Raw genomic sequence first — 19,937 nt, forward strand, 5'->3', positions numbered from 1 at the left:
TCTCTTGTACCCTTAGGGCAACTGTGTTGCTTGCTCTCCCAAGATTAAAGCTTCGTCAGTAGGAAAGAAAGAAAGGCTTTCAGGTGGAATTTCTTGCCCCTTCCATAGCGGCTGCTGCCTACTCTCCCCTGTGCAGCTCGGCACCACAGAGAGAGACTTTTTCAGATCTCTACATACATTTCCTCTAAGTGCCCAATGGGGTTCCCGGAGAAAAGGCCTGCAAGAGGGTAAGGACTCCGCCTGCGTGTGCAGCCCCCAGGGCTCCGTTTTCTCCTGCCTGTGCACACTCAGTCTCTAGCAGTCTGCCAGCACCCTCGCAGATCTCTTACTACCAGTACCTGGCTGCACGCCCTACAGGCCTTCAGTGCCCATGCTCTTCCCTCCATGCAGGTGCCGGCTCTCCCCGGACTCTGGACGGCTTGGCGGCCCCTGCGCTCAGCACTCCGGTGAGTTCAAGAGAGCTGTCCAGCTTTTTGTCCACGTAAGTTTGGGAGGTTTATTTAGCTCTCTACATCTCTGAGCAGAAACCAGAATTCCCTTTCCTTTTTATTATTATTATTATTATTATTATTATTTTAATTGTGGTAAAATGTACATAACATAAAGTTAACATTCTAACTCTTCTCCTCCAGCAAAAGTGACACCCTGTACCTGTTAGGCAGCAGCTCCCTGTCCCCCTCCTCAGCCCCTGGCAACTGCCATTCTACCTTCTGTCCCTATAAATTTGACTCCTCTCGGACCCGCATATAAGTGGAATATTATAAAACCCAGAAATCACAGATTCCTTTTTGTGACCAGTTTATTTTACTTAGCGTAGTGCCCTCAAGGATTCTAAGGATGCTGTAGAGAATTTCCTTCCTCTTAATGGCTGAATAATGTTCTATCATATACATATTCTACATTTTATTTAGCCACTCAATAGAGGGGGAAAGACCTCTTCAGGAATTCGTAACTACGAGCTGGTTTCCTTGCATGACAGGGGAGCCGGAGTGAGTGCGTGTGTGGAGTCTGAGCAGCCCGGAGCCAGGGCTTTAATTCAAAATGGTCCGAGCTGTTAGGGTAATATGGAAAACAAACTGACTTCGAACATCCTGCCCTAAATATGGGATTTCAAGAAATTCCACGGATAAAGTGCCATTAAAGATACGCTTCTGTTAAATATAAGAGCTCATAAGAAAAAAAAATCACCCACAGTTTAAGAAAACAAGAAAAGATGAAGAAAAGCCAAGAGAAACAGCCAGGATCCGCGAAGACTTCAGATACTGGAATTATCGCACACAGAAGGCAAAATAAAAAGCTTAGGAGGTAAAAGGAAAAGAGTTGAGAGATGGCAATAACAGCCTGATGAAGGGCAAAGAGAGCGTAAAAATGACCAGAACATTGAAAAAGTGCCAGATAGAACATCTAGAAGTGGAATACATCACTGAAGTAAAAAACAAAGAAATGGAAAGAAATAATTTGACAAAGAGCAGCGACAGAAGCCTGAAGACAGTGGGAACACATTTTCAAAGTGCTGGCAGAAAATAACTGTGAATCTAGTTCTGAATACCCAGTGAAACTTTAAAAAAGATTTAAGCAATTTGCTTCCAGCTTTAATGAGGCATGATTGACGAATTAAAATTATGTATATTTAAGGTGTACATCATAATGTTTTGATACAGGTATTTATTATGGAATGATTACCATAACCAAGCTAAGTAACATATCCATCACCTCATGCCGTCACTTCTGTTTTGGTGGTGAGAACGCAAGATTTACTCTCTTAGAAAATTCAAGTGTATAAATCAGTATTACTAACTGTAGTCACCCTGCTGTGCAATAGGTCCCCAGAAATTAGTCATCTTATAACTGAAGACTTGTACCCTTTGACCAGCATCTGCCCATCTCTCCCATCCCGCAGTGGCTGGCTGCCACCATTCTACCCTCAGCTTCAACTTCTTAAATTCCACCTATATGTGAGATCATGCAGGTCTGTCTTGCTGTGTCTGGCTTGTTTCACGTAGCATCATAGCCTCTGGGTTCATCTATGTTGTCACAAATGACTGGGTTTTTAAGGCTGAATCATATTTATATATGCCATTCTTTCTTTATCCATTCATTGATGGGCACTTCGGTTTTTCCATACATGGGCTCTTGTGCATAACGCTATAATGAATAAGAGTGCAGGTATCTCTTCGAGATACTTATTTCATTTCTTTTGAAGTGGAATTGCCAGATCAAATGGTAGTTCTGTTTTTAATTTTTTGAGGAACCTGCAGACTGTTTCCTGCCATGGCTGTAACTAATTTATATTCCCACTGACGGTGCACAAGTTTTCCCTTTCCACCACATCCTCACCAACACTTGTTATTTCTTGTCTTTTTGATGACAGCCATTCTAACAGGTGTGAGGTGGTATCTCATTGTGGTTTTGATTTATATTTCTCTGCGATTAGTGTTGTTGAGCACCTTTTCATGTACCTGTTCATCATTTGTACGTCTTCTTTTGAGAAATATTTATTCAAGTGCTTTGCCCACTTATTAATTGGGTTATTTGCTTCCTTGGTGTTGAGTTGTTTGAGTTCCTTATATAGTTTGGATATTAACACCCTATAGAATTTGGGTATAACACCTATGTGGTTTACAAATATTTTATTCCATACTGTAGGTTTTCTTTTCATTCCCTTGACTGTTTTTTTTTTTTTGCTGGGCAGAAGCTTTATAGTTTGTGATCCCATTTGCCTATTTTTGCTTTTGTTGCCTCTACTTTTGGGGTCATATCCAAAAAAATTGTTGCCCAGACCAGTGCCAAGAAGCATTTTCCCCTATATCTTCTTCTAGTAGTTTTATAGTGATCCTTTATATGTGCTGTTGAATTCAGTTTTAATCAGATAATTTAAAATGACCTGTTTTCAAGTCCACTGTTTTTTTTCCTTCTACTTGTCCAAGTCTGTTTTTGAACCCTCCAGTGAGTTTTTCGGTTCATTTATTGTATTCTTCACCTATAGTATTTTTGTTTGGTTCCTTTTTTTCATCGTTTCTATTTCTTTGTTGATATTATCATTCTGTTCATATATCTTTTTTTAAAATTTCATTTGGTTGTCAAACTGTGCTGTCTTTGAGCTTTAAAAAACAATTATTTTGACATTTTTGTTGGGCAATTCACAGATCTCCATTTCTTTAGGGTTTGTTACTGAAGATTTATTTTTTTCCTTCGAATGTGTCACACTTTGTTGATTCTTCAAGTCCCTGCACATTTGCTTCCTTGTCTGCACATTTGAAGAAGCAGCCTTTATGAACCAGTTTTGACTGAGAGAAACCTTCACTGGTCAGTAGTACTTAATATAAAATAAAGCAAGATAGAGACCAGCTCCACAGGGAGCACACTATAGAGGAGACCAGACTTCTTTCCCCTCTTTCCCTCCTTCCTAGAGAAAAAGCTTCACATCTGTGCTTTTATCAAACTTACAGAGGAGTGTCTCCTGTGAGAGAATGCCTCCTCTTTGCTTTGTTGCTAGCTGTCCCTGTGCTTGGTATATTTGGTCACAATATAATCATAAAAAATATTCAGCTCACCGGGAATTCATTCATATTTACCCAAATCAATAGGATCAGGATACATGAAACAAACATGAATGGAATTAAAGGCATAAGCTGAGAAACTCATGGCTGTGTGAAGAGCCCTAAACACAACTTTCTCAAGTATTGATACATCAAAGAGAAAAAATATTAGAAAGATTGAGGACATTTAAACGACACACTGTGAAGATATACCGTGCTCCACACTCCACACTTAGAGACTGCCTTTCCTCAATATCAGAATGCAGATCACGGAGTAGGAGTTATTTAGAAGGTCATGTCTTTGGAGGAGGCATCTACTTACCCTGCTTGAGCTTAAGGCAAGGTGTGTTAAAGAGACCTATAGAGCTAATTATCTTCCTCAGGGTCTCCTGCCCTGTGACCAAGGCTGAAGGCACATTCGTGGTTGAGCAGCCGTGAGACAGCACACACCATGCCACGGGGATGAGGGAGATGTGAACAAGGAACTTTCATGTGTGGAAACAGCACAGGACCCTGCTGAGGCAGGGTGTGGTCCCAGCACGGGAGCAGTAGGGGGTCGTGTGGGGCCTTACCTGTACTTTTCAAAGATTGTAACCTGGAGCTTCGCACTCTTTCCCCAGCTCCTGGACATCTGTAGATCTTTCCATTGTGAAATGCTCCTCGATTTACTGCAAAGAGTGACCTCTGACCTGTGGAAAAGGAGGTAGGTTTAATGATGGGGTTGTGGAGAAACTCCTGACCAATCAGGCTCAAGAACCAAGGACCCCCTTGGTTTAAAACAGTGTCCTAGGGAAAATTGGGAAATAGGAAACATCTTCACACCATCATTCTAAGTGATTTAGATTCTTAGAATCCCAGAGATTTAAACTAATTACTTGAATCTCTTTAAATATCTTCAGATTATACATCTATTAGAATGACTGAAATAAAGTCATATACATACTAAGTGCTAGCAAGTGTGGGGAGCCGGTGGAGCTCTCCTACGGTGCTAGCGGAAATGCAAAATGGCACAGCCACTTTGGAAAACAGTTTGGCAGTGTCTCACACACACTTACCATATAACCCAGCAGTCCCACTGCCTCGTACTTACCCAAAGAAATGACAACTTATGTTCATATAAAAACCTGTGTGCAAATGTTTATAGAGGGTTTACTCATAACTGTCCAAAACCAAAAAGAACCCAAGTGTCCATTAACTAGTGAATGGATACGCAAGCTCTGTTACATCCATACAATGGAAGATAACTCAGCAACAAAAAGGTACAAACGGTCCTCGACATCACAAAAGAATCTTAAATTCATTATGCTAGCTTGTTATAAATGAGTATTTTAAAAACTCCTTTATAACTTTGAAAAACAAATTAATTGAAGTCAAAACACCATACTAATTTGGTACCCACAATCATCCATTTAAAACATACATGATTTCTCTCTCTGGCTGGAGCTGCCACCTTCCAGTAATTCGCCAAAATGACTAACACAAAGGGAAAGGGGAAAAGCCTCCGCTATGCGTTCTCTAGGTGGTTTAGAAACCATGGTGTTGTTCCTTTGGACACGTATGTGCAAATCGATGAGAAAGCTGATTTTGTAGACATCAAGGAAATGGGCGCTATTCAAAAAGGAATGTCCCACAAATGCTACCATAGCCAAACCAGAGGAATCTACAGTGTCACTCAGCATGCGGTGGGCGTTGTTGTCAACAAGTAAGTTAAGGGCAAGATTCTTACCAAGAGAATTAATGTATGTATTGAGCACATTAAACACTCCAAGAGCCGAGAGAGCTTCCTGGGGTGTGTGAAGAAAAATGATTGCAGAAAGAAGGAGGTCAAAGAGAAGGGTATGTGGGGCCCCCTGAAGCTCCAGTCTGCTCCACGCACAGCCGCGTGCTATGTGAGGACCAGTGGAAAGGAGGCTGAGCTGCTGGAGCCCGTTCCCTGTGAATTCACGGCGTGATAAGTATAACAAAATGAAAGACCTCTGTACTGATGAAAAAGATATATGTATATATGAGAACCACTTTAATTGCTGGAAATTTTAAAACACTTTTTCTTCCCCTTGAACTCCTATTTCCAGCCCCCTGGCCCCACAGACTTTTGATCTAAGGGAGTACAAGCTTGTGTTCAACAGCCTTTCTCCTCACGACCTTTCACATTTCTGTGCAATGAGAACTTGCACGTCAGTTAAAATGTAATGTTTACATCTACTGCAGCCGTAGGACTCTAGGAATAACATTTTTTCTTATGGATTTATTTTCTGTTCAATCTGTCACTTAAGCAACATAATTCTAATGAATATATAAATAAATACATTGAAACTATTGACCAACACACAACATTTTATTGATAAAGTTCTACAGGTCACGCATCTCTCAGAGACACGTAAGTGCATGGGAAGGAAGGTTTGTTATTGGTATGTCACTTGGTTCTTTGACCTTCTAGTATGTGGCCAAATATCAAATAATTAAAATTAAATAATCAAAAATTATTTTAATGATCAAATTTAAATGTTAATCAACAGCTTGATTAAACCCCTCTTTCTATTTTTATCAAAGCATAGAATTAGAAACCTTATACTTACGAAAGAATTTGTTTCCTAGTAGTTTGAATACTGATCATAAATCACAAGTGATTTCCTTAATTTCTGGAAAGTTTACCAAAAAATCTTTACTAGCATTTACCAAATGATTAATAATGCTGTCAACTCTACCCATGACTCGTTTATTTAGACACCTCATTTAATCTGATACACTCTGTTAAGTGTTGGAAAGTTTGAATACTATTAACTTTGCTAGACTCTTGATAATATACATTTTGGAAAATGCTTTATTGCCGCAGACACAGGGTCAGGAAGAGACTCGGAATGGACACATGTGAGTAGGGGAAGATCTTCGGTTAAGTGGTCGTCTGGACATATCATAAGTTCCCAGACTTGGATGCCACCAGAAGGAATAAGAGGGATCCTTTTGTTAACTCAAGGCCATCTGGGATCTTTTTTGCTCCTGGGGAACTCGGATGCCCAGACTCTCCAGAAAATCTCAGCTTCTTGCCATCCATAGTGCAAAAAAAGGTGCCTGGGATTGCCCCGGGAGGGGCTCTGGGCAGACCAGCCCTGCACCTGCCCCAGACAAATCACGGTGATCATTCACGTGTGGCCGCTCGCCCAGAGTGAGACAAGGGGCAAGTGTCTGGGTAGATCACATACAGCACCATGGAAGAGTGTGGGACCATTGGGAGGGTCCTGGGACTGAGGGTCCTGCCCCACTTGCCATGTGACCAGAAACAAGCCTCCTCCCCATCATGCATCTCCGTTTTCTCTTCTGCGAACTAAGGGAATTGGTGGATCATCTTTAAGGGTCATCCAGGTGTGCTGTGTCTCCCTCTGGCTTGTGTCTGACTCCTGCCCCTCTTCTCCTCCCACACAGGTTCCTTCCTTGCGGCAGCTCCACCTTCTCCAGGAGGAAAGTGGTTCTCCTGCTGTTTCTCTCCCTCTCGCTGGAGCAGACATGGGCAGAGCCTCGCAAAAGAGTCAGACGTGGGTTCAGAAAAGCTGCAGCCACTCCACCTTAGCAGGCATTCCTGGGGACTGAGGGCCAGGCGCAAGGTGTCAGATGAAGCCACTTTGACTGTGGCCTCAGAGAACTAGCCCTACTCACCCACCCTGGGCCCTCCAAATCCTTCCCTCACCTGTTCCCTGAAAATTATTTCCCTAGCTTTTTCCCATATGTGTCATTTCCAAGTTTAATTTTTAAAAATAAATCAGTCGCTAGACAAGAGGAATCGTTGAGAATGCTAGGAGGAAGTCAGATGCTGACTTGAGGAAGTCGTAGTAAAGGGGGAGAAGAGATGGGGTCGGAGAAGTAGGAGATCGAATTGATCTGACCGATAAGGATGCTAGGCTGATGGAAAGGGAGGAGTGAATCCTAGGGTGGGGACTGATACCGGATGTCGAGATGGGAACAGACAGAAGGAGCTGTTTAGGCATGGAGAGACACTGGTTTGGCTTTAAACATGTTGCAACCAGAGGTGCTTATGAGATGCTCAAATGCCATTTCCCAAGGGGTTTGGATATAAGTGTCTTAGCCTGGAAGAGGGGGCAGGTGTGTGTGGGGGCAGGGGGTGGAGATCAGGCAATCACAGTTAGGACTGTCACAGGAACGGATGTGGTCACTTGGGAAGTGTGTGTTGAGTAATGACAGGAGAGGGCTGGGATCAGAACTCTGGGGACTGTCCCCCGTAACTGGAGGAAGCCCTGGGGTGTGTGTCACAGAGGATGCTGTACACACAAGGCTGAGAAGGGTTGACAGGGAGGAAAGAGGATTCCAAGTGAGAGTTCAAGCTACCAGTGGGGTAAGGAGTTACCATGACTGAAAGAAACCCCAACAAAGGTTTAAATAGTTCCCCCCAAACAGGAAGCAGGCAGAACTGGCTGGAGTTGGCACTAGTGAGAGAGAGGAAGTTTGTCTTCATAATCGCAAGGTTTCTGTGCCTCTTTACCCCTTCGGAAGTCTTCCTATGTGATTTATCGAACTCTGCCTGGGCCCAAACCTAGCACATGGCTCCCAAGTAGCAGCCTGCATGCAGGAGCCCAGCTGGCTGCTTCAGGATCGCCTAGGAACTTGAAGGAATCTGATTTCCTCGGCCTTCTTTCTAGCAGGGCTGTCCAAACTTTTGGTGTCTCTGGGCCACACTGGAAGAATTGTCTTGGGCCACACATTAAATACATTGTGACATGTAATCATGAAAAAATTTCATAATGTTTTAAGTAAATTTACGATTTTGTGTTGGGCCGCATGCACAGCCATCCTGGGGTGCATGTGGCCCATGGCTGCAGGTTGGACACTCCTGTTAGAGATTCTGATTTAGTCCATGGTCTATATTTGCTAAACAATGCACAGGTATTTTGACGTACACTCCAGGTTAGGAACCATATGCTCTTCTTAGCTTCAGGTTATCCTTGGAGGGTGCATTAGGATTGGGATAAGGGGTGAGAAATGCAGCTGGAAAGTGCTACAAGTCTCAGTGGCCAGACCTCAGGGGAGATGCGGGGCTTCCGGAGCGAGCCATGGATTAGAAGCCCCACACTTTCTCGTAAGTCACTGTATTATCCTATCTGGCCTCATTTTTAAAAAAATTATGAAATTAGGAGGTTAATACTAATGATTATTATAGTGTTTGTAATTCTAAACTTCTGTAATCACACACTCAGTATATTTAAAAGGGTCCCGCATCTCTGGTCAGGTTCCACTGGAGAGATGCTCAGTTTAGAGCCACAGAGCCACACCTGTAGTAGCTTGCTGCTGCCGCGTAACCACTTCCCTGTCCGTGAGGAGTCTGGCTTGGTGGGTGTGGAGCCTACGCTCAGGTTCTGACCAGGCTGGAACCAAGATGTCAGCCACGGCTGCAGTTCTCACCTGGAACTCGGGGTTCTCTTCCAAGCTCACTGGTTGTTAGCGGGATCATTTCCTTACGATTGTTGAACTGAGGGCTCCTCACTGCCTGTCAACTTGCAGAGGCCACCCTCGCTCCTGGGCACTCAGCCTCCTCCACCCTCAAAGCTACTGATAGCATCACAGGTTCCTCTTAGAGTTTGAATCTTTCTGACTTCTTCTCCTCTACTAACTAGGAAAAAAATTAACCTCTTCTTTCTAAGGACTCAACAGATCCGATCAGGAACACTTAAATAACCTCTGTGTCTTCAGGTCAACTGACTTGAGACTTTAGTTCCCTCTGCAAAATCCCTTCACAGCAGTATCTGAATGGGTGTTTGATTCATTAACTAGAGGATGGGTTTTGGAGGGCTGCAACTTTAGAATTCTGTCTCCTAAAACACTGATATAAGGATGCCACGTGCAGCCCTAAAAAGAAATCCCTGTCTGCCAAGCTCTTACCACGTGCCAGGTCCGGTGGTAAGTGCAGTACAGGCATCCCACTTCATTCTTATAAGCAGCCGTAAGGTAGAGATTGTATTCTCATTTTACAGATGGGGCAATGATGATGCAGACAAAGGACAACATTTTTTCCCCAAGGTTTTTTAGCTGGTTGTGTAGGAGTCAGGCTCCCAAGCCAGATCTACCTCACTTAGAGTGCTTCCTCCACTCAAGCAGTCGCTCCCCCCTTAGATGTACCTGAGAAGTCGTGTAGTGGAACTCAGGTGGTCTTGAGCTCACAGGGAGTTGGAGGCCAAAATCAGGCCTCCTGACTCTGATTTCCATAATATTTCTATTATTTCTCACTAATTAATTTCCCTTGTCAACTAAGATACAAGAGGCAGAAACTAGGCATTAAAATATTAAGTTTTGAGGGGAGATAGGAGCTCCTGAATTTAAGGTGAAGATCTTGGTCCCTATTTAATCCCCTGTCCTGGAATCCAAGAAGCTTCCCCTTTGGTTCTACCTGGGCAGACGTTTCTGATTCAGATCTACCTAAATGGGCTGACCGCGGTGAGCATAGGTCCAGTCCCTAAATATAAGCAGAGCAAGAACTGAAGCTTACAGGCAGAGGACAGGACTGGGAGAGTTTCACTTTTCACCTTTGCCATGGGAGAAGAGCCGAAACTCTCAAGGGATATGAATTTATACATGTCTTTCTTGCAGAGAAACCAGGAGTGTGCCCCCAAGAGAGGATCACCTGTGAGGCTTACGTTCCAGACTTGTGCAGAGAGGACCTCAGCTGTGGCGGACAAAGGAAGTGCTGCTCTTTTGCCTGTGGGAAGAAGTGCATGGATCCGTATGAAGGTATTGGCTTCCTGGCTGTGGTGCCTTTGGAGGTGCCCTACTTCCTGCTTGGTCCAGCCCCGGCTGAACAATTCCCTGGGATGGCAGGAGAAAGAGGCCAAGGTCTGAGCTTTGCTCCTACTCTAATTAGACTCCCAGCCTTCAATTACATGCTTACTGTGTGTTAAGAGACTATTGTTTGCACGGTGGCTTAGAGGCTGGGGTTGTTGTTGGACACTTTGGCCTCCAAGGAAGTTTTCTGGTAACTGAAAGTAATAAACACTTAGTAATAGGGAACTGTGCCTTTTATAGAGCTTGATTCAGCAAATATCTATTGTCAATGCCCTTTGGCCAAAGAGCATCCGGAACACATGTAGTCGAACGCATTGGGTTGGTTACTCATTGGAGTAAGGGAGAAGGCTCACGGTAGACAACCCGAGGCATCTCAGTAAGAAGCTGTTAGAATCTACAGTAGGGTTGAGGCTTTGACTGGGTAATTTCCACGAGGGTCTAAGTAAGCGGGGGCAATTCTGTGAGTATCTCAGTGAATCTTAGCTATAGAGAGGACAGGCTAGAGTGAAGACAGAGCTGTAATTGGTAGAGAAGCAAAAATCACTCATAGGGTTTGGTATTTTGTGGATTCACAATGATTTTTTTTTTGGTGTCACATTATCATGGACACAGAGTGACCTCATTTGATGTGAATGTTCTGTGAGATTGTTTATGTGCCACAGAGAACAACGTGACTTAGCTCTGAGCATCAGATAAGTTTTCAGTCATGAGGGGCTGCTTTTTTTCTTTCTCAGTATTTTATTGCTCCTACGTGTCAGATACTGTCTTAGGTACTTCAGATATACTGGCTGAACAAGTCCGGCCCCCCTGCCCCAAAGCTCAGAGAGTGGAAAGATCAGTTCCAAAGTATTCTTATGTCCTGTACATGACATCCTTTGCAAGGCAGACATGATGCTCAGAGATGCTCTTCCCCGCAGAGCACACGTAGCAGAGGTAGGACTAGAACACCTAGCGGCTGCGGCTCTTTCTAGGGCTGGAAGGGTAATACCACGTACTATAGAAAGACTGAGGGCCTGACCCCTCTCCTCTTTCGCTACATTTTATGTTCTTCCCTCTTTGCATCTTGCCCTCAGAACCCTGCATGCTCTCCGTAGATCCAGGAAACTGTAGGAGTGTTAATAAGCGCTGGTATTTTGACTTAAAAGATAAGTTATGCAAACGCTTTAACTATGGAGGCTGCAGTGGGAACGCCAACCACTTCCTCAGCCAGAACGACTGCATGACGGCTTGCTCATTAACCGGTAAGACTTTTATCCTTGGCAACCTGCGAGCTAGTCTAACTAGAAATAAAATACCTGCACTGATAGAGGCTCAGGCTTTGAGGTTAAACTGTCTTGGTTCAAGTCTTGGCTCTGTCATTCATGGGATGTCAATTATCTCCCCATCTTGGTTGGAAAAAAACAACTCCTCCTCCTAAATCACCGTTGGTACCTCTCTTTCTCAATCAACGCCCATTAGGTTCGAAAAATAGATCCAGAATCTGACCTCTTCTTCCCACCTCCACAGCTGCCACCCGGATGTGAGATGCCATTTTCTCACCTGGAATAGGCAAGAGCCCCTGGCAGGTCTCCCAGCTTCTATCCTCCCCTTTTACAGTCTATTACCAACACAAGATCCACAATGATCCTTTCAAAATATGAGTCAGAGTCTGTCACTCCCTGTTCAAAGTAAAACCAAATCCCCTAAAAGGGCTTACATTGATTTGCGTAGATTTCACACAATCACTGCTATTTTATAGAGAAGGAAACTGAAGTCACTTATTAATTGGCAGGACTGGAACTTTACTTGGGGTGCCAAACACCAGTCCTGACTCTCTTTCTACTACATCCCATGAAATGTGAGCCTTTCACGCCTCCCCAGCCTGTCAGAGGTGGGCAAAATGAATCACGTCACAAGAGATACTCGTTTTGAAGAGAAGGGAAAGTTGTTTGAAGGGCAGTGGGATGGGGTGGGGTTCTAAGGGGCTCATGTCTGCTCTTGTTTTAGTCAAGAAAGGAGAGTGCCCATTATTCCCTTCCGAGGAGCGTAAGAAATGTTCGGGTTCATGTAAGAGTGACCACGATTGCCCTCAAATGGAAAAATGTTGTGAATCCATGTGTGGCTTTGTTTGTGCCAGGGCCTGGACAGGTGAGGACTGGGACACATCTCCCAAAGTCTACCGGGCTAAGGGTGCCATGCTGTGTCTTAGGGTGACCTTGGGTCTCTTGGGAATTATTCTCCTTTTAATGTCCAACCAATTCTCTCATGTTGCCCTCCTGATCTTGGGAGACTACACGTTCTTCTTCAAAGCCAGTCACGCATGGAATCAGTCTCCATTTCCCCCATGAAATCTCATTTATTCTGAGTCTCATTCTTCAATGGCCTACAAGGTGACAGTGTGCGCTTATTTATACAAAACCCCCCATAACCATTGTGTATATTCCTAATAAGCCCTTGTCTCTGCACAGAACTTCAGAGCGTGCATGGCATATTCACATCGTGCGAGATGTGCCGGGGAAGAGACTGGCAGCAAAACGCTGTCGGGGTAGAAGAGAACTCTCCAGTCTCTAACTAAGGCTAGTGCTCATTCTGCCACTCGGTGCTGAGCGGGTACAGTCTTGTCCCTGGCATTGTCAATGTTTTGAGGGATGGCATGGTATGATGGAAAGGGTCAAGGCTTTTCCAGCCACTTCGACTTTTCTACTGGTATTTTTGTGTGTGTGTGTGTGTGTCCTTAGGCAACTTACTTCCCCCTATATAGCCCTCAATTGCTACAGTTTATAAAACAAGGAAGTTCTGGATAATGTCTAATACTCCTATCTCTGGCGCTCTGGGATTAGATAACCCAAATCCATTAATTCTGTAGGGGCAGGTAGGCATACCAGATTTTATCAGACTTTATAAGTCAGAGATGGCAAGACTTTTTGATGCTCCACAGACTATTAGCTGGAGAAGTTGATACTCTGCCTCCTTCACTCTAGTTTCACTGCAGGGGAAAAGATAAGAGGCTTAATCAGAGGAAAACCCTATTTAGGCTTCCCAAGATTACCCCAAATTTGTCTCAAACTAGAATGAGTATTTCAAGGTCAAGTGTTTTGTTTTATCCCATCAAGTCAAATCAGGTCTCTGCCCAGAAAAGCCCCCATCGTGTCTGAAGATCGATAAACCCAAGTGCCTGCACGATGAGGACTGCCCACTGGGCATGAAGTGCTGCTCGCGCTGCGGGCTCAAGTGCCTGGAGCCTGTCGTGACTAGATAGTAAGTACAACGTGTTTTCTTTAAACAATCTCTTACAGAGTTTATTGATTGAGTTTGAGAGAGAGAGAGAGGTCAATTTGTCGTCCTTATTTATGCATTCATTGGTTGATTCTCATATGCGCTCTAACTGGAGATCGAACCTACAGCCTTGGCATATGGGGACAATGCACTAACCAAATGAGCTACCCAGCCAGGGCAAGTCAAACATATTTCCTTCAAGATAATTAATTGCGACTAGTGTGATAAAAAGATATAGCTTTTGTCTTGCGTCCAACTACCTTGCCAAAATGTCTTAAGTGTAACTGTACTGAAGGAAGTTACTTTGATTGTATATATGATTTTATCATCTGAAGATGAGGAATTTGACTCTTATTTTCCCCCAACTTTATGACTTACTTTGTTCTCTTGTCTTATATTATGTAGAACCTCTGAAATAATGCTGAAAATGAAGGCAGTGGCCCCTATCCCCATACAGCTTTTTTATTTTAAAGGCATTGTCTCCTGCTGTATAAAGTACATTTGTTGTTGGGTTGGGGATAAACAAGTTCTATCACATGTGGATTGTGCCCTTTTTATCTAATTACAGCTGCTATTGGGAATTACTGCCGAATTCTGGCAAATAACTTGTAGACATCTAGTTATACAATGAATTTTCTCTTATAATTTGTAGGTATAATAACATATTAAACATATATATACACATATATACATATATATATACATACATATATATGTTGAACCATCCTTGCATTTCTAGAATTACCTTAATTACACTGAGGTTATACTTGTATCAAATAAACTCTTGGTTCTTTTAGCAAGTAGTTTATTTAGAATTTTCACACCTATAGTCAAAAGAAAAATAGGTCTATGACTTTTGTTTCTCTATTTGAGTCACGCTACTTTCAAAAACTAGCGTGGGAACTAACCTATGTTTCCTGTGATCTGCATGTTTTTAAATAATGTATCAATTCCCTGTTCTTTCAAGATCAGACAAAACCCCAAAAGCATCTGAGATTCCTTCTATGATGGTACATTTTTACTAATTTTTTGTACTTCATCTTATCATCTGTACAGGTTTTCTACCTCCCCTTCTGTAAATTTTGGTCTTTTATGTTTGCTAAAATGGATCTGTTTTCTCTCTATTTTCAAGTGTATTATTTTAGAGTAGTATAATTATTCTCTATATAATTCTTTTCATATCTTTAACTTTGGTTATTGTTTTCATTCATACATTCATGTTTCCACCCCCCACCTATGCACCACCTAGCCAATTCATTTACTCACCTATTCATCCATTCATCTAGTCCTCTAATTGACTGACATACCTTTCAACTCATCTGTCTTCCCACCGATCCATCCACTTACTCTTTCCATTCATCTTCCTTCTACCTATCCAGCTGCCTATTTTAAGTCCAGTGTTTCTTTCACATACCTATTATCCTATTTATCTTTCATACATACATATTCTCTAACAACCAGAAACATACTTCTCTGTCATTTCTATACCCATCTCCCCTCCATCTACCTACCAATCCACTCATCTACGTTCCACTAAGACAGCTGTTATCAACAGATCCATCATCTCATCATTAACTTAACCATCCTTATGTGGAACCCAATCCTCATCTTCACCCAGCCATCCTGATCCATGTATTCATGCACCCAAATATTCATCTTACACTAACCCATCCTTCTTCCTGCTCATCCAACCATCTTCCTGATCATTCCACTATGAGCCATTCATCCACCCACATATCTACCCACCAATCCCCCAACTACCTTGCTCATCCAGCAGAATGTACTGAGTGTTTATTCTGGGCCCATTCATGTTCTAAGGGCTAGGTCCTAGATATAAATATATTTCAAGGAGCACAGAGTTTGTCTGTGGAAACAAACATGAAACATACAATTGGATGCATAAGGAACAACACAAAAACCAGTGACAGGAAGTCAGAGCTTGGGACAGGGCTTGGTCTAATAAACAAGCAAGAATTTCCAGCTAAGGGACATCTACTCTGGTGCTCTTGGTCCTAGAACTGAAGTGTGGGGAGGCACCATGACCGTCAGTGAGAGGTGATAAAGGAAAAAGAGACAAAGACCCAGGTGGATCCTTACCCAACCTCTCCAAGAAATTAGGTGAGGGACGGGGCCAAAAATGTTATTCGTCCCAGGCTCTAAAGACAGAAATCTTATCTCACCTGCTGGGAAAGTGAGATCCTTGGGTGGGCTGGAAATTAGGCAAGACAGAATGGATAGAACAACAGAAATTCTGAGTTTTGGAGTCCTCCCGTGAGCAGAGGATGTCAGAGGCAGGGGCAGAAGGAACGAAGTTCCTAGGGCTTCTCCGAGGCCACTGTCCAGGTTGCCTGCTTGGCTAACCCATCCTTCGCAAAGGCAAAGGCTTTCAGACTCCTGCGCACAGTCGTCCTTGGGCTGCCCGGCTCCAGCAAGGGCACTGTGCGCCAAAGGATCCCCCAGAACTCTGGCCTCCAGCATCTCCCCAGTGGTCACTTTCTGCAGGAGAACATCAAGGCCAACAAGGCCAACACGGAAGACCAGTGCATAGAGAAAGGTCTTTTGGTTCTGGTTCAGGAGATCGTAGGCCAAATGAAGTCAGAGCTGGAGAAGAGGCGCGATCAGCACTGGCTACTAGGTGATTTCTCTAAGACATTTGTTCAGGCTGAAGCCCTGGGCGACATCTGTGACCCGGATCTGGTGATCACTTTGAACATTCCATTTGAAATACTGAAAGATCATCTCAGCCAATGTGGGATCCACCCTCCTAGTAGGAGGATGTATAACCTGGAGTTCAATCCATCTCACTCGTCTTCCTTTTACTCCTACCTCTGACACCCTCCACTCACAAGGGGACTCCAAAACTCAGAATTTCTGTTGTCCCAGCCCATTCTGTCCTGCCTAAATCCAGTGTTTCTTTCATATATCTATTCTCTACCTACTTATCTTTCATACACACATGTTCTCCAATAGCCATCAACATGCTTTTCCATCATTCCTACACCCACTCCTCCACCTACCTACCAATCCACTCATCTACCTGCCATTCAAACAGCTGCTATCAGTAGACCCATTCATCCCATGTGTCCACAACTCATTTTTTCTCTTAGGAGTGACACCTTCTTTTCTGCATCCATGCCTTATAGAATCTCTTCAGACACTCTGGAATGAAAGGATTTGGCTTCTGCTGTATACATCTGTTTTCTCCCTTCCTAGGCTATTAAGTGATACAGATAGTTACTGCTTTTATCCCTCTGAAATTCCTGAACTAGGCTGAGAAACCATCTCAGCTAGCTTCTTGAACAGAAGGACCAGGTCCTCAAGGACTAGGCTGGATGTCAAACGGTGTATGACCCAAGCTCTAGCTGATGTGACAGTCATGTTGTTGCCATAGTAGCCATGACGGCAATGGTCTCTGTGTCTCCCCATCCCCTAAAGACTTTTGAACCATAGCGCCAGTGGGCCTGAGCATGCTGAGGGCTGCAGCCTGGGTTTCGTCCTATGGTCTCTGGTATGTGCCCCTCTGGGGACAATGATGTTGCAGCCAGTTGCTCTCAGTGGTCACTTCTCTGACTTTGCGCGACTGTGCCCACAATTCATGTTTCTCTGTTAGGGGTGACACCTTTTCTCCATGCATGCTCTGTAGAGTCTCTTCTTTCCAGACATCCTGGAATGAAAGGACAGCTTCTGCTATTTTTATTGGACTGTATTTTTTTTGCACCTGTTTTCTCCCTTCCTAGGCTGTTAAGTAATACAGACAGTTGTTGCTTTTGTCCCTCCGAAATTCTTTCCTAAGAGCTGAGCCCTGGAGGACAGCGTTGAATCATTTCACATACCAGGAAGTGAGCTCTGCGGAGGGTCTCCTTAAACAGCACGCTGGTCTGATTTTCATGGGCGAACTCCGTGCCTTTCTTTTTTGTGAAACATAAATCCACAGAGTCTTTTGGAAATCCTCAAAAAAAGAAGAAATATGCACTTACATAAATATGAAAAGATCCTACCTTATGTACAGACGCAATAAGACCATACGGAATTACTGAAGTGAAATAATAGCTTTTTATTCAAGATTTTTAAAACTATATTTTGAAAATGCTGCTAAATGTTGATGCTGACAGCGTTTTTCTCCTGTGAGGGCCCGAGAATATGAGTATAATAAACAGTTGGTAAAGGGAATGGAGTTGAGGAAACATGCTGGCTGTGCCTAGACTAAGTATGACAGCTTTATAATTATGAGAAAACAAAATCTTTTTTTCTATTCCAAAGATTCAATAGGGTGGCCATAAAGTCTAGAATTATAGACAGTACTATTTTGTCATTCATTGCAATATAATATCAGTAAGTCATTTATTAAGGATTTGCTTGGTTTCCAGACTTTGTGGCCATGTCATATAATTATTCCTCTCCTCTGGGAAGGATGATGACATTTATTCCTGCTGCCTTAAAAAATACTCTTCTTCACGCATTGTGGTTATCCCCAGTGAGGGTGCTTTACCGTTCCTGGGAGTGACTTTGGGGAGATGTACAGGATGAGGGAAATGGCGTGATCCCTGATTCCCTACTCTACTCCTCCCTCCTTCCCTTCCTTCCAGCCAAATAGACAGCCATAGCCAACGTCAGGGTCCCACAGTATGTCTCAACAGTGTTGGCTGTTTCAGCAATTGCCCAGTGACAGAGGAACCTTTGCTAGGCGAGGCCAATAAAAGACAAACATCTTTCCCAGGGTCTTTGAGAGACGATGCTTGTTTTATGTTCAGTGACCTAAAAAAATCTGTTTCTGGTTTTCTTCAACAAACTCTTTCGATGATTTTATAAAATTAAAGTTTTTTTGAAAATATTTTGACCAAAGTAAAATTCAAGGGACAGTTTTCTTGGTTTCCTTCTGCTGCCACAAGCACAGTGCCTTCAGTGTTAACGTGGAAAGAGTAGTTTGGATGGTCTCTGAGATTCCCACCTGTCCTCTCAGTCTGTGACCGTAACCAGCTCTGAAGTCATTTTGCTTTCCATTATCCTGACAGCCTCCCCACTTAATGAGAGCTTAAAGATGTTGCTGTGTTTAAAGCCTTTTAACATTGATGGACTTTTTGGTACCTTTCTTTGGTTGGAGCTCTCCATTCTCATTAATAGCTAAAGCAATGTACAATATTTGCTCCTGCCTGGGATCTTTGGTTTTGAGGCTCTGATGCTGACACAGGAAATGCGGGTCCTCGTGGTATAATTGCACGTGGCGTATACAGAGAGCACATGTCTCACCTGTCCTCTGCAGGGTTACAGGATCTCAGGAAGCATCCCCATCTACCTGATGAATTGCACTTACTACCTTTCACTTAACGGAAGATGCCTTTCTTTGCTGCAGTTAATTTTGCCAGAGAGACAATTCCTAAATCAGAATCACGGTCACTGTATGAATTGTTTTCTCTCTCTTCCCCTCCATTTTTAGTAACTTCCTTGTCTATTGGGTTTTTCAAAGAAGAACCCAGTAATAGAGACTTCTTTCAATACAAGAATGTGGTCTGGTCATAAGCTATCGTCCCTTTCCATATACAGCTGATCCTGGATGGTTTCCAGAGGAAACGTGTGCAAGACCCAGATGTCGGGAAACCACGAAGCCATACACCAGCGACAAAGACAAATCTGCTTCCTGCAGCTGTTGAGATGTGTTATAATTACAGTTGTTTATAAATGTCATACCGTATCTTCCCTTTGACAGATCGCACAATTTTGGCCAAAATAAATGCCATTTATTTGATCTGTATGATCTGTATGCTTCAGGGAATTCCCCGATTTAATCCTAATTAATGTGTGTGCATGAGAAGGAGAGTGGGAAAGGGACGGTAAGACATTTCCAAAAGGGAGAAAGCTCTTGTGTGGCATAGGGGTTCCTTTCTTCCTTGGCGAACATTAGGCTGTTCCCAGAGGCACAACTTCATTCCTGAAGTAAAAGATTCCCCCTGTAAAACTTTTCAAAGGAGCGGTGCACCTAGAAGATTCTCCCTGGCATTGTGTCTGACTCCATTCATTAAATCTTTCTTTTCTTCATTTTTAAAGCATTGGCTATAAAGTCAGAAATGTACTAAATGAAAACAAACTGATTTGTATTTAATTTATAGAAGAGTAAAGGGAAGGAAAACTAAAACTCAGTCTTTAGGTAAGCCCCAAGGTGCTAGGGATTAGAGGGCTTTTCTAGTTTTATGAGAATTTATACTACTGATTTTTATATGCTGTCATTTTTTAGATAAACAGACCTCTGGGGAACATTGTTGGGTTCCAATCAGCTCTCTAACCTAATGACAACTTGTCTCTCTGGTTTACTGTCCTGTGAAATGCCAGCTCCGCTTTCCTAGAAGTCACGTGTTTAGGACGAGT

General features: G+C 43.2%; 1 protein-coding gene and 1 pseudogene across 1 annotated transcript; both read left to right on the forward strand.

Moving 5' to 3' along the window:
- The first annotated feature begins 178 nt into the window (after nucleotides 1-178).
- WFDC8 (WAP four-disulfide core domain 8) lies at nucleotides 179-13,560 on the forward strand. The gene is made up of 9 exons (XM_053927406.1): nucleotides 179-227; nucleotides 391-446; nucleotides 4,160-4,242; nucleotides 5,887-5,916; nucleotides 6,960-7,069; nucleotides 10,131-10,271; nucleotides 11,396-11,563; nucleotides 12,309-12,449; nucleotides 13,415-13,560. Exons 3-9 carry the CDS (start codon nucleotides 4,193-4,195, stop codon nucleotides 13,558-13,560), a joined length of 786 nt encoding a protein of 261 aa, XP_053783381.1. The 5' UTR covers nucleotides 179-227; nucleotides 391-446; nucleotides 4,160-4,192.
- A 2,055-nt stretch (nucleotides 13,561-15,615) lies between these two features.
- Nucleotides 15,616-16,409, forward strand: LOC128781282 (adenylate kinase 4, mitochondrial pseudogene; annotated as a pseudogene).
- Nucleotides 16,410-19,937: the final 3,528 nt, after the last annotated feature.

The sequence above is a fragment of the Desmodus rotundus genome, chromosome 6, assembly GCF_022682495.2.
Source record: "Desmodus rotundus isolate HL8 chromosome 6, HLdesRot8A.1, whole genome shotgun sequence".
NCBI classification, from domain to species: Eukaryota; Metazoa; Chordata; class Mammalia; order Chiroptera; family Phyllostomidae; genus Desmodus; species Desmodus rotundus.

Coding starts and splice junctions, on each gene's coding strand:
- WFDC8 (XM_053927406.1), top strand. CDS start 4,193: ATGCTCCTCGATTTACTGCAAAGAGTGACCTCTGACCTGTGGAAAAGG. Junction 5,917..6,959: donor CACGCATCTCTCAGAGACAC/GTAAGTGCATGG, acceptor CCTCCCACACAG/GTTCCTTCCTTGCGGCAGCT. Junction 11,564..12,308: donor GACGGCTTGCTCATTAACCG/GTAAGACTTTTA, acceptor CTCTTGTTTTAG/TCAAGAAAGGAGAGTGCCCA.